Source organism: Cryptomeria japonica, chromosome 5 (assembly GCF_030272615.1).
Source record: "Cryptomeria japonica chromosome 5, Sugi_1.0, whole genome shotgun sequence".
In the NCBI taxonomy this organism is placed as follows: Eukaryota; Viridiplantae; Streptophyta; class Pinopsida; order Cupressales; family Cupressaceae; genus Cryptomeria; species Cryptomeria japonica.
This window is the reverse complement of record NC_081409.1, coordinates 115854896-115878375: the sequence shown is the minus strand read 5'-3', so window position 1 is coordinate 115878375 and position 23480 is coordinate 115854896. Positions and strand designations below refer to the sequence as shown.

The following is a 23480-nucleotide window of genomic DNA, read 5'->3' as shown; positions in this document are numbered from 1 at the left end:
AGGAGTAAAAATCGCTCCTGTCCCTCAGTGAAGGACCAAAGCTCAAAATCAAACATCACCTTGTCCTTGCAGGGTTTAAGCAACTTGACGATTTGGGGAGATCAAAGGAGATATGTTTTATCAATTGAATATAATTTGAAGTGCCTTCGTGAAGGGAAATGGACCAAAATGCCAAAATCGCTCCTGTCCCTCAGTCAAGGACCAGGGCGAAATTCAATGCAGCTCCCGTCCCTCTCCCAGGGACCAGAGCGAAATTCCTCATGAGGCATGTTTCGGGCAAAAAGCAAGCAAGTTTTGGGTTTGAGGCAAGAAAGGAAGGTGAAATGAACCCGTTGAATACATATTGAAGATTGTAAGACACCTAATGAACTCCAAATTGGCCTAGGCGCTCCTGTCCCTCAGCCAGGGACCAGAGCGATTTTTGCCTTAGGTCAATTTCCTGCCAAGTTTGAATGAATTCCAAGCCATGAACGAATGAAAGGATGCATTACAAGACCGTTGAAGATAAAATTGGAAGTTGGCAAAGTGGGATGGAGCCTACAAGTCTAAATTCGCTCCTGTCCCTCAGCTAGGGACCAAGGCGATATGTTAGTTATGATGCCTTTCCTCCAAGTTCAAATCACTCCAAGTCAAGGTGAAGGGTGGCAAGGACATTTTGAAGCGTCTCAATGAAGAACGAAGAATCAATGGTCGCCAATATTGAAAGAATTGCACCAAATATCCTAGTTCGCTCCTGTCCCTCAGGCAGGGACCAGAGCGAAAGTGTTCAAATGAGGCCCAGTTTGGATTGCTATCCACATTTTGAATATTTGAAGGGGAGTAAAGGACATCGTTTTGCACTTTGAAGACAATTACAAGTTAAGATGATGGAAAATTTTCATTATATACCCAAGTTAGCTCCCGTCCCTCTCCCAGGGACCAGAGCGAAATCTTCACAAAGGCTTAGATTTTCAAAGGTTTATCAAGTATCAAGTGGCCAAGAGGGATCAAGGGACTTCATTTTACACGATGAAAGCAATGGCAAGTTGATGAAAGCAAGCATGAGCCCAGGACATTGAAGTTCGCTCCTGTCCCTCAGTCAGGGACCAGGGCGATATTTACTATATTTGCTAATTCATTCAAAATTCACGCCAAGTCAAGGTTATGCGAGGTCACAAAATATCAAAGGTATCTTAAGAAGATGATATACAAAGAAATTAAGCGTCAAAGGGTGATCAATTTGAACAAGGAACCTATATCGCTCCTGTCCTTGAGCCAAGGACCAGGGCGATTTGCACAAGATCATTTATTTTCCTTCAAAATCAAGACAAGGCAAGGATACACAAGATCAAGGACATCATTTAGGAAGCAATGAACAAAGAACAAAGGTTGAAGGATAGCAAATTTTGGCTAAGAACTTCAGGATCGCTCCTGTCCCTCTCCAAGGGACCAGGGCGATAATCTATTTAAACATCAAAATGCCTTGTAGATGCCAAGTGAAGTAAAAGTGGAATGAAAGAATAAAGTTGTTACTTGCCTTGCGATACAAATTGGCAACTTAGAAGGCAAAGACCAAGGAGTAAATACAAGTTCGCTCCTGTCCCTCACCAAGGGACCAGGGCGAAAATGGTCTAAAGGGCATTCTTTCCAAAGATGAAATAAGTCACAATCAAAATATATAGCGAGAACCTCATTTTGGACGTAGGGGATGAAGTTTCAAACGTGAAAGATGAAAGATGGAGGACCTAAATGCATAATCGCTCCTGTCCCTCTCCCAGGGACCAGAGCGATGAAGTTAATGTTCATTTTTCTTCCCATGTCTAGGCGCCAACATCATTTTTTAAATTGCATTAAATGCTAAATTTCGATAAACCTTGATATTTTTAATTAAAATTGGCATTTAATGGGTGCGCACAAGGCATTTAATAATTAATTTTGCCTTTTAAAAAAACCGAAACAATTAATTACAAAGGTATTTTAATTAATTAATTAAATAAGGAGGTGAGCGCTTGGGTTTTATTTTTATATTTATACAAAAGTCGGCCTCCCTTTATTTAATTATTGTTATTATTTGCTTTATTTCCAAGTTGGCCTAGAGGCAATCAAGGAGGTAAGCGCTTATATAAAGGGGGTGTGATATGGCATTTTAAAACATCATTCAATCATCCCTTTGCATGCGATTTGGAGAAGACAATTACAAGGTGCGAATTTCATCAAGGAGAGGTGCGAAATTCCATTCAAAGGAGAAGTGCGAATTGTGTTTAGAGAGTGCGAATTTAGCAAAGGAAGGCGCGAGCATCATCAAAGGAGTGCGAACCTTAGTTTCCATATTGAGCGAACTTGCCAAGGACATTGAAGATCACGTCAAAGACATCCCCAAGGGTGGCGAATTGATAAAGAGGACGTTCATTTGAAGGAGATCACGTTGAAGCCATCTAATTTCGATTTTTGCCTATGCGATTTTCTTGTTTTGCATTTTAAGAGTTAGCTCTTAAGAGAGGTATGGCGATGTGGTCCCTTGTTTTAAATTTTGAACGTTGATCGTCATTGCTTCAAGTTTTGAATTTTGAAATTTTGAATTTCAATAGCTTAATCGTTATTTAGGAAATGATAACTCAAAGACTTATCATGAGGTTTCCTAAAATTAATCTAATCTATGTTATGCATTGCAATATCTAGTTACTTATTATGAAATGTTGTGTAGGTATGGCGACCCCGAAGGCGGGAGCATCCACCAGTCGTCCAGCTCTCATGAAGGAAGATCAAAAGACCGAAGAAGTGGAGACCAAGATCGTGTCGAAGTGGAGCAACATTGGAGATACTAACTTGGGCAACTTCAGCACGAAGAAGTTTCGAGAGGTCCCTTACATTGGCAAGCCATCACCTGTCGCCCAGAGGATAATTGAAAGTGGCATCATTAAGGCGGCCGGCTTCCCTCCAGCAGTTCAGTGCCATGAGTTGATGATCGAGTGTGCTCGTCATTATGATCCTCAATCCAGAACGATCGTGTCCAAAGAAGGAAACACTTTAGCTTATCTTTCAGAAGAAGCTATAAGTGAGGCTTTCCATCTTCCAGAGCACAGAGATATGATCTACAAGAGCATAGAAGGAGCCAGGTCAATGTACGAAGATGATCCTCCACTTGGAAGAAAGAATGAAGAATCTTCCCGAGATTCCAATTGCTGAGATCGAGGGAATCGTATCAAGATTCATTGCATATGCTAAAAAGGAGCATTGGAAAGGGAATAAGATTCTAGATGAGAGATTGTTATAGATGACATGGCACCTTAATTGTCATTGGTCTATGTCTCCTAGATTTTCGTGCCAAATTTATAATTGGCTATGCATTTAATGTTGTGCAATAAAAGGGGAACTTTTGTAACAAACCCTAATTAGGGTTTAGGTGTCATGATCTTGACCATTGATCTACTTTTGATCTAGACCATTCATTGTAATTGAGGATGCTATTTATACCCTCATTTCATTTCATTTTCATAAGTTAGATGTGAGAAGAAGATTAGATTATTGATGTATTAGAGAGATTAGAGTTTAGAAGCAATTTACTTTTGTAGCAAGATTGAGTTTTGAGGAAAGAATTCAAACAATTGTTGTATATGATGACTTTGGAATCAATGAAATATTGAAGTTATGGTGTTTTGTTGCAATTCTCTTGGTTATCTTCATGGTTGTTCAATTTTCTTGAATCATTTCTCGATCAAAGTAGTGTGTTAATTCAAAGGACAAAGTGTTGGACTTGATCTTTGGTTGGATTCGCTTTCCAAACCACTAGCTTCTTGTTGATTGTAGGAACGCCTTGCGTGGTCGACTGGAGAATACTCGAATCATTTAACCTTCAATCGTTATTGTATCTTGGATATGTACCTTCGTGGTAGTGTCTTTGATCTTTGATGTATTGAAGAACCATTTGTTACCTTAGAAGATCGCATCAATTTCAATTGAGTTGTTATTTTATGGCAAAATTGAAGTTGGTTGAATCTTGCCAAGTCTTGTCCACATGAAGTCATTCTTAGGGTTAGACTAAATTAGACCTCTTGCAAAACCCTATCCTTTTGTTATTTTTTGTAAAAGTTTGTTTAGTTCAGCAAAAACTTCGGCAACGTAAGGCCCCTTGATGACACAGCAAATCACAACGACCACTGGTGCTTATCCACACGTAGAGACCCTACCAAAAAGAACATTGGAGTCATCCTAACTGATCCTTCTTGCGAAATCTTCAGCAGTTAGCGACTTTATTCAAGAGAGGATAAGATGCCTTTGGGTATTTTATTCTGTGTATGATTGTGTATGAAATACACATCAACACATCTAAAGACCAGTTTTAGATTTGTATATCAGAGCATAATCTGACTTTGTAGACGTTACATGCAAGGTGGTCCATAATATTATGTCCAATGATGAACTCCAAGTCATTGTCCTTTAAGATTATCAAGAAAATACAAACCATAGAGAACATGACCTTGCTTGTCATAATAAATGGCAAATGGTGCTCCTAGAGCTTGGGAAACCTTGCTATTCTACTAAAGCCATGGAAACAATTTAATATTCTATTCAATTTTATGTATGGTGACTACTAAGATTCAAACAAAAAAATAGCATTGTTCCTAAATGACAATGTGAAATAAACCAAATACATCATATCGGTTTGTACCATTGTAAGACAGATCATAACAATCCAAATGGGATACTTAAATTTTGGCAGTCTTGATAATAATAATCCACTCACATCAACGTTGGTTGGGCAAGCATTGTAAATAATTAGTGATTTACAAACAAAAAGACTAAAAAGCCCTTATTAGTTGAACATTCGAACTTGAATGATCCTCAAAGGAGTAGTAGTAAACTGTATTTGGATGATGCTGTACACTTCTCCAGTGGAACCTTAGTGTAAGGCATATTCAAACCTAAAACAAATCCATGTATTTTTGTGTCTAATAGTTTTCATTGATAGGTGGTACTTCCATATATTTTCTCCAATGGTGATTGCATTCATAGATGATAGAACCCTTTTGGGCCAGCATCATCTAAAATAAAAATTCAACACCTGTAACTAAAGAAAATTCAAATGATAATCAGAAAGCTAGCAAAAGAAAGCACTGTAGCAAGGTTGAGCTTCCAGATTATATACCAAGGGATCTTAAGCTTTTTGTTTTAGTTTATACATAAAGTAGTCCTAAACTAATGACTAATACTATCTTATCCAGCAGGTGTGACTGAGTGGTAAAGGCTGAGCATTACCACAACAAAAACCAGGGTTCAAATCGCCACAGGAATCACTAGAAATGAATTCACATGACACGATACATGAAAATGTAGTCAACAAAGCACATAAGAAAAGAACAAAATGTCACACCCATGATTGGGCCCACATTTGTGTCCCACAGTTGTAGGCTCCATAAAGGTCCTTATTGGACAAGGACAAAAAAATTATAGATACAATCTTGCTTCTTCTGGCTTACTTCTAGGTTGTGTCTTTAGACACACCTACATTCATGAGAAGGTAGAATTTTGAACCATCTCAACCAAAAACTTTGAAAAACTAAAAAGAATTGGCAAAAACATTTGAAAGGTGTATCACCACGACAAGTAAAGGAAGAATTAGAAGTTGGAAGGCCCGGCATGATGTCAAGATTCGAGATATTACTAAACGCTCGAAAGAATCTAAACAGGATTCCAGCATATTCAGAAACTTGAGCAAGTAGTGGGAAGCGAAATGTTTCACACTATAAGCAAAGGATCCATTCTCACTGGCCCTTGAGTACATTGATATAGCTGCAACTGATGCGGCACTTTGAGGTATGGGTTGAAGTGAAGAGAAATACATATGAGCATTATGTAATCATATTACTAACCTGGGTCTACCTCTATGTATCACCATGGGGTCCACTAAGATAGGATGGCAATACATGTGCACCCAATAAACTATCACACAGGCCTGAGGTTCTCTTCAATCTCTGAGCACAATTTACCTGAACCATGCAGCAGCTATTTCCACAATCCCCAAATTTTAAACCTAGTAGGCTGAGATTGCTGTCACATGGTGCATGCTACTGCTCCTATTTTCCTGGGAATGGCTAAACCTTCAAAAAAGATTAACAGGAAAAACAGCAACTTTCACCTCAAATGTTGGATGCTTTTTCTTGACCAGAGACCTTGACTCACCACTAGAGAAGTGGAAATTTGCAACACCCACTCAGAGATTCTAGGGAATCTTTTTTCCAAATAGTATCCTAAATATGGTGTATTTTTTTGAAAAAACTACAGACTGCGAATTTTTAGATGGAGCCCTAAAACAGGGCAACATCTACCCAGCCCCTACAATGCACCGGCATGCAGTTATATGTATGTTTAACATGTTTTGCCAGTTATCTGTATGTTTAACATGTTTTGCATGTATAAAATGCGGGTGCATCATAGGGGCTGGGTAGACGGAGCCCTAAAACAGTGCCAGAGATGAATATACTGCCAATATATCATCGAGAATACAGTATTTTACTTCAAACTTCGAACTGAATCCACTAGGAAAAGTATGCTAGCCCTTCTCCCTGGGAGAATTGTCTTATGCTTACCTAACGGTTCCATAGAAGGGAGCTGCCATATTTTTCACTATAGCTGCTGGAATTTTGGACTTGTTGCTCAAAATTAGGAGACTTGTCTAACAAAATAGATTGAATAGTATTTATGAATTTTAAGAAAAACGATTACCCACAAATAGAACTCCATGGTACAGGAAAGGTCCAACCCCTTTAAATGAGTTGCTTAAAATTTCCTCAAAATCAATGCCTGCTCCAAATTTCACGGGCAGGACTTGGCTTTTAGGTATGGCGGCCACCCCATGCGACCCCACCATTACTCTCCTTAGTAATAAAAAGATACAAAACACAAGGCAAGTTATACAATGTTTGTCATCTAATAGTAGTGTTTTCCAATTTTATTTGATTGTAAAGGTCTCTTATTGTTGAGTCCTCTTCATAAGGTCCTGTTGTGACCATTTCACCCATCACCCCATCAGGATGGGTACCCCCTCTTTTTCTTGGGTTTTGCTTTCCCTTAGCTGGGTTTTTTCTCTACTTGCTGGGTGTTTTGAGTGAGTTGGTGGTCGCCTGGGCTGGGTAGATTAGGGTTTCTCTCAAAGAGCTCATCCTAGGGTTTCTTTCAAAGCTGAATGTGGCCTAGATTTGGGAAGTCATATGTTGTCTGCCTTGAACCCTAGGGTTGTCTTAGAGGAGTGTTACCTTTCAGGAGATCGAAGATGGTAAATTGTGCAAAAGAGATAAAAGTCTCAAGTCAGGGTAGGTCAAGAGTATTGATTTTCATGTCAAAGTCTTGTCTTCCTCTGAGTCAGAGACGATTAGGCAGAGTCAGTGGCCAAGGGAAGATTCAGGAGGCGATTTCAGGAATTGATGAGCAAATTGGCAAGCATGTGTAAGGATATGCACCAAGGCTTGAGTCCAGGGCAAAGTCAAGTAATTCCAAAATGAATCAGGCCTGGAATCAAGATTTTCGCTCCTGACCCTTCCAAAGGGTCCAGGGTGAAATTCATATTCCTCTGCTCTGGTCCTTGTCTTGGCCAAGTTTGAAACTTCTACTGCATGGTGTGGAGGACTAGGATGCATATTTGCCTTAGCTAGAAGATTTGAAGCGACAAAATGATGGAAATTAGTCTGGAGGAGGAAATTCGCTCCTAACCCTTCCAAAGGGTCCAAGGCGAAATCCTCATTTGACCTCCTATTTTGCCTAAGGCATTGAAAGGCGAAGTTTTCAAGCTAATTTAGTGGTAAGTGGACTTGATTGTGGTTAGAAGAAATTGGTCAAATCAAGTTTGAAGTGAGTTGAGGAGGAAAGATGTGTGAAATCAATTTAATTAGATGAATTTCGCTCCTAACCCTTCCAAAGGGTTCAGAGCGAAATTCTTACAAGTCGCCTTTTCTTCTCCTTATTTGCATTGAAAACCTTGTTCCTTGGGCATGGTAAGGGCAAATTGATATGTTCTAGCCCTAGGAAGTGACTGGAGGTGTTTGAAAGTGTGGATTTTGTCTAAGGCAAGAATTTTGCTCTTGACCCTTCCAAAGGGTCCAGAGCGAAATTCACCTTTTCCTCTATTTTGCTCTTTGGTTTGGCCAAGTTTTGGATTTTTGAGGCATAGTTGAGAAGGCTTTGATGCATGTTTGCCTTGGAGAAGAGGTTTAAGGCTTTGAAATGGTGGAAATCAACCTGGAAGGAGAATTTCGCTCCTGACCCTTCCAAACGGTCCAGAGCGAAATCCTCCATTTAACCTTCCTTTTGGCCTTAAGACCTAGGTTAGCCTTGCCTGGAGCTAGTTTGATGGTGGATTGCCTTTGATTTGGATGGAAGGAAGTTGAATTGATCAAGTTTGAAGGAGAATAGGATGAAGGAAGTGAGAAACTAGCCAAGAATATGAATTTCGCTCCTGACCCTTCCAAAGGGTCCAGAGCGAAAATCTCCATGGACCTCATTTTCTCCCTTGTTAAGACCAAATTTTTAGTTTCTAAGGCATGTTTGGAAAGACATGTTTTTTGCCTTAGGGAGTGATTAAAGGTGGAGGAGATGAAGAATTTTAGCTTAGAATATGGATTTCGCTCCTGACCCTTCCAAAGGGTCCAGAGCGAAGTCCTTGAAAGCACTCATTTTCTCCTTAGTTAAGGTCAGGACCTTGGCGTGGATGCAAGGAGAATGATGTATGTTTGCCTCCCAGAGAAGATTGGAGCTGGAGAAATGAAGAATCTAGCCAAGAATATGAATTTCGCTCCTGACCCTTCCAAAGGGTCCAGAGCGAAAATCTCCATGGACCTCATTTTCTCCCTTGTTAAGACCAAATTTTTAGTTTCTAAGGCATGTTTGGAAGTGTTAGACATGTTTTTTGCCTTAGGGAGTGATTAAAGGTGGAGGAGATGAAGAATTTCAGCTTAGAATATGGATTTTGCTCGTGACCCTTCCAAAGGGTCCAGAGCGAAATCCTTGAAAGCACTCATTTTCTCCTTAGATAAGGTCAGGACCTTGGCGTGGATGCAAGGAGAATGATGTATGTTTGCCTCCCAGAGAAGATTGGAGTTGGAGAAATGAAGAATCAAGCCTAGAACATGATTTTCGCTCCTGACCCTTCCAAAGGGTCCAGAGCGAAAACCCTAAAATCCATCCTATCCTCCAAAATTTGTGCCAAGCCAGGCCTAGACCAAGGTGAGAGAAGCCCTTAGGATTGCCTTTGAATGATTTTTGACCACCAAAAATGTAAATTCTAAGCTAGGACAAGGATTTCGCTCCTGACCCTTCCAAAGGGTCCAAAGCAAAATCCTGGATAGGTCCTATCCCTAGCTAGGATTTTGAGCGAATTTTCCTTTTCAAGCCTTTTGGGGATTGTTGTGACATATTCACACATCGCCCCATTGCAAATGGGGACCCCTACTTTTTTCACTTTGTGGGGTTTTGCTTTCTAGGTTTTAGAGTTTTGTCTGTTAGCCTTTGCTTTTTGAGTGTCGCCAAGGGGATCACTAGGATGGTAGGTTCTGCTTGAGCCGAGGTGAGTCTTTGGGACCCCAGAATTAGGGTTTCTTTGAAAGTCTTCCTTAGGGCCTGGTTTTGCTCTTGTTGCTAATTGTGTCTTGCTTGGTGAGTGAGTATTATTCTTGAAGGTCCGAGCTAGGTCAAGTTGGTGAGTGATGAAGTCACGAATGTCATCCTAATCTTCAAATGCCTTGAAATTTGGCTAAGTCTGGAATGTCCTGATCCTGAAATTTAGCTAAGTCTGGAATGTCCTGATCCTGAAATTTGGCTAAGTCTGAAATGTCCTGATCCTGAAATTTGAGTAAGTCTGGAAAACTGAAGAATCCTCCAAAAACTAGATTTTGCAATATAACTCCTGGAGGTCCGAAACCACTCTCAAACATCCTGACAGTATATATGGAATATAACTCAAAGAAATGTCACTTATACTTAAATGTTATATTCCATAAAATGATCCTGACGGAGAGACCAAAATGTCAAATTTCGCTCTTGGCCCTTCCAAAGGGTCCAAAGCGAATTTCGCTCCTGACCCTTCCAAAGGGTCCAGAGCGAAATTCTCCATAAGACATTCTACTTTGACCAAAACCTAGAACTAACGCATTCCTAGGCTTGAATGAAGGTAAAAACGTTGTTTGAATGAGGAAATGTGAAAATGAAGTCAGGATTTGAGCCCAAGGATGATTTTCGCTCCTGGCCCTTCCAAAGGGTCCAGAGCGAAATTCATTTTTCTCCACTTTGCTCTTTGACATGACCAAGTTTGTTGACTTCTGGGGTGTGATGGGAAGGTTTTGATGCACATTTGTCTTTGAGAGGAGACTTGAGGTGACAAAATGATGGAAATTAGCCTAAAGTAGGAATTTCGTTCCTAACCCTTCCAAAGGGTCCAAAGCGAAATTCTTGAAAACACTCATTTTTCTTTTAGCCAAAGTCCGGAACAAGGTGGAAATGAAAGGAAAGTAGTCTATGTTTGCCTCCCAAGGAAGATTAGAGTTTGAAAAATCAAGAATCAAGGTCAAAACATGATTTTCGCTCCTGACCCTTCCAAAGGGTCCAGAGCGAAAATCCTTATATCTCTTGTTTTCTTCCTTGTTTTGGCTAGGCGTTGGCATGATGAAGGAGGAATTAGTATGTTCTTGCCTTGAGAGGGAGTGGGATGCTTTAGAAAATCAAGTTTTTGCCTAGGAGATGAATTTCGCTCTTGACCCTTCCAAAGGATCCAGAGCGAAATTCATTATATACTTCATTTGCTCCCTTGTTTTAGCTTGAAATCTTGCTCCTTAGATGAAGAATGATCTATGTTTGCTCCCAAATGAGATTGAAAGTTTGGAAATTGAACAAACAAGCCCAAATCATGATTTTCGCTCCCGACCCTTCCAAAGGGTCCAGAGCGAAAATCTTCTTAGACCTCATTCCCTTCCTTGTTTGACCAAATTTTGATTTGCAAGGTATCTTGAAAGGAAGAATGGTCATGTTTGGCCTTTGGAAATGTTTGAAAGCATTGAAAAATGAAGGATTTTAGCCAAGAGGGTGAATTTCACTCCTAACCCTTCCAAAGGGTCCAGAGCGAAATTCTTGGAAACTCATATTTTCTTCTTGGAGATGGTCAAATTCTTGAGTTTTATGGCATGGTTAGAAGGACTTTGATGTGTTCTTGCCTTTGAATATTGGATTGAGCTAATGGAGTAGTCAAAACAAGCTCAAAATAGGAAATTCGCTCCTGACCCTTCCAAAGGGTCCAGAGTGAAATTCCTAAAATCCCTTATTTTCCTAGCAAAGTCAAGTCCAACTTGGGTTTTTGTAGCTTGGATGGGTGAGGAGAAGTGTTTTCTTGCCTTTTAAGGTGGATTCAAGTTGAAATGATGGAGGAATAAGCCTAAAACAATATTTTCGCTCCTGACCCTTTCAAAGGGTCCAGAGTGAAAATCCTAAAACCCATCATTTTCTCCAAAATTTGTGCCAAGCCATGCCTAGACTAAGGTGAGGGATGCCCTTGAGATTGCCCTTGAATTGATTGTTGTCTCCAAAAATGATGATTTTGGGCTAGAGGAAGAAATTCGCTCCTGACCCTTCCAAAGGGTCCAAGGCGAAATTGTGCAAATACCTATCTTTTCCCTCAATTTTATGCCAAATCTAGTGTGGATCAAGATCAAAGGAGGCCTCAGGAATGACTTCAAATTGCCAATAATTATCAAGTTTGAAGGAATTGAGCCAAATGATGAAAATCACTCCTGACCCTTCCAAAGGGTCTAGGGCGAAATTCACAAAATGTCCTTTTTCCTTCAAGTTTGAGCTAAGCCAAGACGATGATCAAGGCAAAGATGGCCATAGGCATGTGTTTCAATAGTTTTTGAGTCCAAGAGGTAAGGATTTTGAGCTAAAGAGTGGATTTCGCTCCTGACCCTTCCAAAGGGTCTAGAGCGAAATTCCCAAAATTACCCAGTTTGCCCATGAGGAAGGTCAAGTTGTGGATTCCTAGCCTTTGGTGAGGAGAAGGATAGCGTATGCTTGCCTTGGAAGGCATTTTGGAGTAGAGACATGATGGAATTTGTCCAAAACTGCAAATTTCGCTCCTGACCCTTCCAAAGGGTCCAAGGCGAAATCCTTTGAAACTACTATTTTTCACCTTGTTGGGGCCAGGCGAGGAGCTAATTGTGAAATAATGTTGAAGAGAGGTCTAAATTGGGCAAAATAGCAAATTTCGCTCCTGACCCTTCCAAAGGGTCCAGGGCGAAATTCTTATAGGGCCTGTCCCTGGGGAGAACCTTGAGCAAACTTCATTTTGATGTCTTCTTGTTGATAATTTAAGGTATAAAATGCTATGTTGAAATGAATTTGTTTTATGACCTTAATCATCTTTTCGTTTGTTGTGCAAACAAAAGAAGACCAAACCAGGGCAAGGGCGACCTTCTCCGGTCCAGCATCATCAAGGACGACCTTTTCCGGTCCAACATCATCAAAGACGACCTCTTCCAGTCCAGCATTTCAAGGAAAGGTACACCATCCATCCTGCACATCAAAGACAAAGGAGGTTAAAGCAAGGGTCCGTTGGAGGAGCAGATAGTTTCAGGAGAGTTAATTAAAGTTAGCTTCTCAACATCACCAAATTGAACATCAACCAAGTGTCAGACAAGGTGGCGTCCCAGCCATCACTACTCTAGTCGGATTGGTCCACCGCAACGTGTCTAGATTCAATGTACCTGACTCATCAAAGATGACACAAACTTCGATGTACCTACCCCGCTTATCCATTGGTCAAATATTCCAGAGAAAACATGTGTCCAAATAATGCAATTATTTCATTGGCTAGAGTTGAGTTTGTTGTAACAAACCCTAATTAGGGTTTTCATTGTAAAATCTCGGCCATTGATCTCAAATTGATCTGAGCCATTGAATTGTATTGAGAGCACTATATAAGCCCTGGCTCGTCATTTGTAAAGGCTAATAGTTAGTCAATAGTTGATAGTGGGTGAATAGTTAGCTAATAGTGAATAGTCAACTGATAGAATAGCAGTTAGAGTAGAATAGAAAGATAAGGCAAAGATTGTTGCCAAGATGTTGTTGTAAAAGACTTGTAAACTTCATTGAATAAATGGTGAAATCTATGGGTCGATTCAACAATTTGCATGGTCTCTATACTTCTCAGATTTGATTTCATGTTATTAGATGAGTGGAAGAAATGTGTTTGATTGATGGTGAAATTTGTATATCCATACTACTAGCAGTTTGTTGATTGCAGACTTGCCTTGTGTAGTCAACTGGAATCATTCAGCTTAAGCCTAACTTCAATTGTCGCTTCTTCACTGATATGCATCAGCCTGATGGTGTCTATGCCGGTAGCGATGATCTGAACATCATAAACCTTTCCTCCAAAGATCGCACTAACCTTGTGGAGATGGTCCTGGGATGTCAAAACAAGACTTAGTTAGAATTTCATCAAAGGTCATTCATTGCTCCTACATTCTTAGTGTCAGAATTAGATCCTTCCCTCGCCCTCATCTTTTATTCCTTTTTTCAAAATCTAGGCTAGTGAAATCTTGTGTTCTAGTAATATTTAAAGCAAATCAGACGTTCAAATCATCGAGTGTAAGTCCCCTTGTGATTCCAGCAAAATCACATCATACCACAAAGAGCTTATCCACACGTAGATAACCTACATATCAGAACCTTGGAGTTACTCCGACTGATCCTTCGGCGAGATCTTCAGCAGTCGGGAAACTTTGTTCAAGAGAGGATAAGATACCTCTGGGTATTTTATTTTGTGTTTGGTCGTGTACAAAATACACATCAACAGGGATCAAGCAAATGTTGTCAGGTTGAGAAATGGATTCAAATGAGGGAGTCAAGGGGAAACAAAGTGAAAAGAATGAAGCTAGATAAGAGAAAACAAGCAAAACATGAATTTCGCTCCTGACCCTTCCAAAGGGTCTAGAGCGAAATTCTTCAAACTACCTATTTCCTCCTTGTGTAAAGTCAAGACTTTGATTCCTAGGGCATGGTTGAGGTTGGAATGATGTTATTTAGCCTTGCAAGATGAATTGAGGTAAAGGAGATGAAGGATTAAGCTTAAAACTTGAACTTTGCTCCTGACCCTTCCAAAGGGTCCAGAGCAAAATTCACAAAATATCATGTTTCCTCCAAAAGATTGTGTTGAGCCAAGACAATGATCAAGGTGGATTGGGCTTAGAGATTGCCACAAGTATGCCTTAGAGAGGATTGTGAATAAAAGAAGTGTGAATTTTAGCTTAAAACTTGAATTTCGCTCCTGACCCTTCTCCAGAGCGAAATTCTCATGATCACCTAATTCACCCATGGTGGAAGCTAAAAAATGAATCCCTAGGCTTTTGAAAAGCTAAAACTAGCATATGCTTACCTTTAAGAGAAATTCGGAGTGAAAGAGTGAGGCAATTGAGACCTAATCATGGAAATCGCTCCTGACCCTTCCAAAGGGTCCAGGGCGAAATCCTTTTGAAATGCCTATTTTTCACCTTGTTTGAGCTAGGCAAAGGCAAGTTGCAAGGACATGATGACAAGAGCATGAAGTAGTGAAAAATCAAGGTTGTGAAGGTGTTGATTGATGGAGTAGATGTACCTAGGTGAGATGTTCAAGCAAGCCTCCTTGGGATGATTTAAGCTTTTCCCATGCCATGAACATTCTAGTGCCTATGAAGAAAATGTGCCTTCATCAAGTTTTGAAAAGAAAAAAACTCTAGCATCTTCTAGGCTTACCTATATCCCCTCATTAAATTGCTAATTAAGCCTCATTTGTGTGAGTAAGGCAAATTTGCATGATTTAGGCACTTATAAAAATGGATTAATCGATTTCTTTTTAAGCCTTAAGATCAAGAAATTTATCCTTTGGCACCCAAATATTCTTTTTTAGCTTTGTTGCTAAGTCGGCCATGCTTTGAGGTGATTCTATTTTATTTTTTATACATTTATGAAGTCAGCCTTTTGGGTAAAATGATGAGAGCGCCCTATAAAGGAAGGTGAATTTTGAAATCTTTAATCATTCATTTGTGTTCTTTCCTATGCGAATTTGAAGAGCAGAATGAGAGGTGCGAATTTCAGCAGGTTTAGGCGAATTTCTGGTTGAGGAAGGCTGGTTAAAGGCTGATGAAGGCTAAAATCATCAAGGGAGAACCTAAAATTCAGATCAAAGACCTTTCGTCCAGCAAATCTTCTTTTTTCTTTATCCATCTTTTCAAGTTGATAGCTAGAAAGTATGTACAATCAGATTTTTGAAAGCATATTGAAGATTTGATTCATTTTTCTATATCAATCCTTTGTGAGGTTAAGTCTTCAATAATCTGATTTGATTCATAAGTGATATCAATCTGAGAATTCATAATTTTAAGGGTTTATCACTCTATTTTCAAATTGTAATCTAATCATTTCTTAAAAGGTTTCAAATCTCCTATCTTGAGGTATTATACTCAAACCTAACTTAAGCCTCTTTTTTAGGTATCAAATGACGACCCCCAAGGCCAGTGGATCCACTATCCGGCAGGCTCTCATCAAAGAAGATCAAAGGAACGATGATTTGGAGACCAGGATCGTGTCCAAATGGAGCAATATCGGAGACACCAATCTAGGAAACTTCAATGTGAAGAAGTTTCGAGAAGCACCCTACATCGGCAAGCTGTCACCCGTAGCCAAGAAGATAATTGAGAGTGGCATCATCAAGGCTGCAAACTTCCCTCCCGCAGTCAAATGTCACGAGCTGATGATTGAATGTGCCCGGCACTACGATTCACATTCAAGGACGATCGTAGCCAAGGATGGAACTGTCCTAGCCTATCTTTCAGAAGAAGCTATAAGTGAAGCCTTTCATCTTCCGGAGCCAAGAGATATGATCTATAAGAGCTTGGAAGGGGCTAGGTCTATCTACGAAGATGATCCTGATACCTGTCTGAACTTCGTCAACAAGAATTGGTTACTCAAGAGTAGGCCTCGCTTGAACAAGATACCTAATACGCCACACAGAATTGATTTCCAAGAAGAATTCAGGGACTTGATAACCATGCTCAATTGGATTATAGGTGCCTCTCAGGCCTTCTTCTTCGACAAGTGGATGTTCTTCTTTATTCAGGTGATCGTCCAAGGAAAAGGAATGCTCAATTGGGCTAGAATCATTAGCAACAATCTAGACGTACAGTTGAGGAGGCTAGTCCCTACCAAGCCAATCCACATAAGTTCATATGTTTTATATTCCTTAGTCAGAAGTTTTGAGTATGCCGGGTAACCCCATAGAGGAGTTGTTGGGAGAGGGGCAGGAGAGATAAGAGCATGTGATTCTTATGTTCAACTACATCATCCACCTAAGAATTGCTACAAACTAGTCAATGACACCTTCACGATGTATATCACCAGGACATTGCAAGGAGGGATTCACCATCGACTGTCTCTGGAGGCACAAGAGCTCGTGAAGAAGCATGGTGCATGGTGCATGGTTCATCCAATTTCCAAAATTCACCTACATTAGGGTCCATGGGTGTCCTTCACCTCCCTATATGTTGCCAAGATATCCTACGGACAGAATAATATTACTTGAGGTGACTAGATAGTTGGCAACTTATGCTAAAGCATCAAGAAATAAGCATGGAAATGGTATCCCCGTACCTATTTTACTGGGAAATTCAATTGAAGTGTGTCCTAATTCTCAAGCCGCAGAAGATGCAAAGAAGGAATTATCTCTGTATTCATTCACATCCTTTGCCTCAAGGGAGAATTTCGACCCTCATGGTCATATGGAAGAGACAGCTGGGAAGAAATACAAACATGAGTTTCAAGTAGAGGACTTCTGGATGAATGTTCAGGATGATATGGAGGTGAAAAGAAAGATGCATTCCAGGTTACCCTTGGATCTTATCAGGAAATGTAAAGTTTACAGAGTAGCCGATCAAGCCCAGGACAGTGGTAGATATCTCCAATCGTCCTATGAGAAGGAAGATAAAGAACTGAACATAGATTGGAATGAGCCACAGGTTGCAGATCTTCAGCAGTCGGGAAACTTTGTTCAAGAAAGGATAAGATACCTTGGTATTTTATTCTGTGTTCGCATGTGCATGAAAAACACATCAACAGATCCCTACATTCCCATTGAGCAATTGAAGCATTGTAAACAAAAAAATGTTCACATATGCCAAGAAAATTTATTGGTTATATCCCAAAAGCTGGATTTCTGCTCTTCCATATATCCTACAAGGGTATTATGACCTGTGTTCTATGATCGATTAACCTTAGTAAGCCTCATTAGTTAGCAAGGGTCACTACGAAGAGACCTAATAGATGTTTATACCTGCTAGGTATACAACATGGTATCGATCGAAAAATCCAAACATGTTTACTAGCAACAATGCTACTTCTTGTTAGCAAAACCAAAATGTCTTAAATGATAAATCCTGCTTGGAAACAACAGGAGCAATTTTGACACCAAACCTGGAAGTACCCAATTTTGACTTTACAGAGTCCCCACATCATAGAGAAATTAATCCATTGCAACAAAATTATCTTATTCGGATATTCCAAAAAAACTTGTTGGGTATATCTGGAAAATTAGGTTCCTGTTCTTGGGTATATCTTACGATGGCACCATGAACTATATTGAGTAATACACCCAATAAAGTGCCATTAGTTTCCAAGGATCATTTGGCAAAGATATGATTTAGTGCTTGTGAGTAAATGTTCCATATACAATGTGGTAGCTAGTATACATGTTACTTATTGGGCATCAAATCCATTCAGTTTTAAAGCCTACTATAAAACAATTAAAAAAATCTGGCATTAAAACTGGAAGTAACCGAGTCACAGGATCACCATAGCCCGAGAAGAGAATGAAAACATATTAATAAGTCCAAATAGGTCAGTGTAACTGTAAAGCACGTTTAACTGAGACTAGAGAAAAGGAGCCTTTTATGCAACTCCAAAACACTATAAAAAAAAGGAAAAGGTAAAATCGTTTCCCTACGAATGTGAACATGGAAACGTAAAACATTGCTAGAAATTCTTGTTCGGATATGCCTATAAATTATAATTGTGTCGTATATATCCCGAAAACTGTGTTACTGCTATTGGCTACGCCCAACGATGGACTAAGGTGCCTATGTGGCATGTTTAAAATCCAAAATGTTTGATTAAAAAGGAAAACACGTTCATCCACTGACATATGGCGTCTTAAAAAGATACTAATAATTTTAACAAACCTGGAAGAACCCAATTCATCTCCTTCCTTCTGAGCCATCGGCCCGTTGTCATCTGCAGCCATTGACTTGACTTGCCATTGCAAGAGCTTCCTCCTCTCATTTTCCTTCCCGTGTCCCTTCTCTGCCAAGCCTACAACTCTACTGCCCAAAAAAGGCCTTAGTGAATTTTTCTTATTAACTGTTGTTCTGTAAGCTCCACCAGCTTGCAGAAATGCTAACGCAGGGCTCCCTCTTTCAGGCTGCAAACAGCCCATCTTCACAGCCATTCTGTGAAACTATGAATTGCGTAGTTTTAAGGATTGTTGGAAACCATAATAAATTGTTATACAGAATGGATGGAACTGAGATGACAAAAAGTTTTGGCACTTCCAAAACTAGGCTCATATATGACCACCACCCATTACTTCTTTTATGCTATGAACTGATTGGCCTCTTGTGCGAGAATCTTCTAATTGATTCCTTCTGGTAGACGCCATAACCAGACAAAGATCTTTCCATTCATGATGTGATATTTTATTTTTGAAGCCGGTAGTGCGAACAATGCTCGTTTGGGTTCTTACAGCTGTCTTCTACAGTGTTACGGATATAGCACAATACTGGGTTTTATTTTATTTTATAAAACAATTGTCATCCTTTAATTGTTGTATTAGATGAAGAGTAGTACTGAGGATTCTAGCATGTTCTAATAGTTGTTATAGTATTTGTTGATCTAATGTATAATGTTTTTTACAATATTTTACAAATAGTTGTGACTTTAAAGTTGTTAGTGTAGTTAGGAAATTAGGATCACAAATCTAAAATACTAATGAAAAGATCTTTAATAAATTTAAAAGAGCTATGAAGATAAGACAATTAAAATAAACGCAAACCACCATAAACGCAGATGTCTCTTCTATAATTTTCTATTGTTTTTCTTTCTCCTTCAAATAGATGTATGATGGAAGTGTGATACAAGCAAGATGATAGCAAATAGAATGAAATCAATAGTGTAAGGATACTCGAAATGTGGTTGTTGAAAATGAGTAATGAGAGCTTAATTTATGGAAAAAAGGATTTTGAATCAACGGACGAAATTAATCTGGAGATAGGTAGAATCAGCAGCTAGGATCAAACACATAGCAGAGTTTCCATTAGGAGATAGAAAAAAAGCGAAAGAAATCTAGAATCAAATCGAGGAAGATGGAATCAAATCGAGGAAGATAATATAGGGATTTAATAAATAAATAAATTGATTGTCCTCATATATTTCCAAATTGGCAAGTTGAAAAGATAAATATGGGATAATTAATAAATGAAATTTATTAATTATCTAGATATGAGAATATAAATATGATAAATTGATAAATTAAATTTATTGATTTACAATTCATATTTAAGAATTAGTTAATCAAATAAATTAAATTTATTTAATTATTGAGGGGAAATATTAGAATAAGGGGCAAATAATTGATTTATTATTGCCCTAGGACGCATGATGAAAATTTAATGCCCTGACTAGAATTAGGTGTCTTCATTTTGCCTCTCTTTGAGACAATGCGATTCTGAGCATTGTTTCAAAGAAAAAAATTGAGAAATTATGCCCTAGTAGACAACGGGATGGAGGTAAGATGCCCCCTCAAGAGATTGTTTATGTATGAAAGAAATGAATGATCTCTTGAAAGAAGAAAAGAATGTGAGATGAAAGAGAAAATATAATGAAAGAGAAAAATGTTAGGAAGAAGTGAAGAATGTTAATTGATTGTAGAAAAAGGGTTGATGGATATCAAATGAAGAAAGACTCGATTGATCAAATAGAATAGATAGCATGATAATGATTGATTTGATGAATATAATAAACTTATAAGGCACTGAGAGGGGGGGTGAATCAGTGCAAGCAAAAACAATATGAATCTGATCACCAACTTAAACAACTTAAAACTTAACAAGCATAAGAGGAATATCACCACATAAGCTAATGCCCAATAAAACAAATTCCACATAACACAATAGATTTATACGTGGAAACCCAAAAGGGAAAAACCACAATGGGAGCTAATACCCACAAGATTCACTATCTGCAAAATAGAAATCTTGATCGATTAAGGTCTTACAAATATGCCCTATTAGGAGCAGACCCGGTTAGGAGTCACCCGGTTAAGGGATTTAATGATGAGCCATGTTAGGAGCTTTGACCTGTTAGAATCAACCTCGCGAGAGGATTTAACACTCTGATATAGAGCTACCTTGTTAAGGGATTTACAATGTAAGGCATGTTAGGACCTACCCGGTTAAGGGATTTTGTTGTTGTAACTGTTAGGATAACAACAGTTCAAATGATCTTCATATAACACCTCTGAGTCTAATAAGATCTGCTTCAGATCCTCAAAACTTCAACAACACATCAATACAAAGCTTCACTAATCGCTGCACAATCAGAATCTCAATATTCGCCTTTGATCTCATTAACATACGCATGTCTATCTCATAACTCATCACACTTTTTTATAGACATCAACTTAGTCGGCTAACAACCTTGGAACAATTTCCTAGGTTCAATGAATCTAGACAAACTAACATTGCACGTCGAACTTATGTCATCCACTGACATAACAAACTAAAAATATAAGAAAACCTATGTCGGTTTACCGATTTAAGTGATTGTATCACTACCGGTTAAGTGTTCATCAGAATACCTGCTCTGTACATCAAATCTTGTTTGTCTGGTTGAATTTGCCAATGCAGTCATGAACATAGCTCCAAATACCTGTCTCCATCACTCATGTAAAACCACATCATCCAACTCTTTATGAATTGTCTGTATCGGTTGCATGAATGCAACTATGTTCCTATTTATCGGTTGAGGACCTATTTACCGGTTCTCTGTTAAACTGTCTTTTGTACCGGTTATACCTTACCGGTTGGCTTCCCAGACTTAGATGACTACAAAAACATTGTTGCCATCAATGAAAATATAAGACTTAGTCATCAAACATGAATCTCAATCTCTTCATCAAATTCACAAATCAATCATTTACTGGTTCAGTCAAATGCCAACATTCTCCCCCTTTGGCATTGATGGCAACACTTAAGAAAAATTTTGTCAACTAAGTGTGCAATACAAAAATTGACTTCATGACATATACTCCCCCTTATAAATTGCGTGCTATTACAGAAATTTGATTCTCTACTAATTCTCTCTTTACTTTTACATACAAAATTTTGACTGACTCTTCAACTATTACTCCCCCTTTGACAAGAATGTCAAACAAAGAAGTAAAAACATGAAAGATAAATACATGTTACATCAAAACTGCATCAAAAATTGCATAGCATATATATAGATGTATGAGTTTAAAATGTTTTTACACTACAATTTTAGAAAAAGCATCACTAAAATGTGATTTCAATTGCGTCAGATCATTATGTCAAGTATCCAAAGTAGTGTCTGTTATCTCCACATGTGTCTTTATTTGCCCAGCAAACTCCTCCATGGCATCTATGGTACCCATCTCCGATGTTGCAGGGATAGCTTCAGATTCTTTATAAGCTCTCTGCAAGATTTCCACCTTCGGTATCAGCTATGTCTATAATTCTTGCAGTGATTTGATCCTCTTAACCTGTTCATTTTCATAAGCTTTCTACTTATGCTGAAGTTCAACAACCGATTTTCCAAATTTGATAGCAAAGTCATTGAGGGGCTTGAATGACTCACTAAGAACTTCAAGTTCCTGCTCAGCTTCCTCCTTCTTCAAATCAGCACAAAACAATGAAAATTTTGAAACAATTGAGAGTATTTTACCTCCAGTCACAAGTCCTTCTGTCAAATAGTCCTTATTGACAGTAAGAGCAACTTTCCCTTTATCAATTTCAGTCATTAATTGCTCAGTTCTTTTCTTCTTGTAATCCTTCTCAACACTAATATAAGTTGCATCCTCAAAAGATTTCATCTATTCTCCGACATCATTAACAAGTTGACCAAGCTTGTCAATAGGAGTAACAAAATTATTAGTATCAGTCTTTGGTAGGAGACTAGACAAAATCTCAACAACATTCTTTATTGTTTCTGCCTCCTTCTGATGTTCTTTCATCCTCTTCTTCTTAGCTCGGGATTGCATGGCAGTTGCAATCTCCATCAACTCAGTTGAGCTCAAATTGTCCATGTCTAGGAGTCATTTGATTCTTATAGCATCATCATCATCTTCATCAACAATTTTCTTTTTAGAATCAAGTGACAAAGGTGTCACTTTAGGTTCAGTCTTCTCTGACTTCTTCTCCTTTGTTTCCTCTTTGTCTTCAATTTTCTCCTCTTCCTTTTCCTTTTATTTTTCTTCTATCTTCTTCTCTGCATCTTTAGGCTTATCTTCTGTTACTTCCTCTTTCTTTTCACTTTCCTTATCCTTTCCAATTTTCTGTACCGGTGGGGGTTGTGTATCAACAATTTGAGTTACTATCGGTGGCTCCTCATCCTTCTTTTCTTCTTCATCTTTCTTTTCTTCTTGTCCCTGTTCCTGTACACATTTCTCAAAAAATAATACATCAACATCTTGTACATTTACATTGTCAGTAGCACGAACATCATCATTATTATCGGTGTCATCATCATCAGGGATATTCATAGGTTCAGTTTGTGTGTTCACCGATTGATCATCTAGCACAATTTCAACAGGCTCAAAATCAGTTATTTTAACACCTTTCGGAAGATCTTCAACCTCAAACCTCTCTGGTTCATCTTCCTTAACTTCTTCCTCTTCATCCGAAATCAGACCCAGTACCTTCTTCAAAATTTGTTCAATCTCCTCATGGACTGATTGGGTCTCCGCAATTAACATTCTTGTCAACCTTTTCTTCGACCTAAAAGATGACTTTGCCTTAGAAAAAATTTCATCTAGCTCTTCCTCAGTAGCTTCAGGTTGCAAGTTTTTCAAAAAATATTCAATGTATTCTCTATCTTGTTTCATAGCTGCCTACCATCTAGCATCAATTATATTGTACAAAGATTTTGGAATCTGCCATTGCAATTCAATTAGGGCCTTGTTGTATTTATTCATCATGTAAACAATTGCATCTTCTATCTCCCTTTGTTCATACTCACTAAACTTATCATATATTTTCTTCACACCAATCAATACACCATACTCTTTAATGTTTACTATTAAGTTTTCAAGAGGTGTGAGCTTGGTTACTAGTTTTGAAGATTTCATAGTTGAAGTACCAACACTCGTTGACCTTTTGTTGCTGGCCCTTAGGGCTTTCTTTTCTCCTTTGGACTCAGTCTCTTCT

At 38.7% G+C, this 23480-nt stretch overlaps 1 protein-coding gene across 1 annotated transcript in view; it reads right to left on the bottom strand.

The window, feature by feature from the left end:
• Nucleotides 1–18774, bottom strand: part of LOC131066972 (protein ORANGE, chloroplastic) — a 92543-nt gene extending 73769 nt beyond the window's left edge. Inside the window, exon 1 of the mRNA XM_058001879.1 lies at nt 18222–18774. Within this exon, the coding sequence (XP_057857862.1) occupies nt 18222–18487 (266 nt within the window). The 5' untranslated portion in view covers nt 18488–18774. The remainder of the gene's footprint in view (nt 1–18221) is intronic.
• Between the last annotated feature and the right edge of the window lie 4706 nt (nt 18775–23480).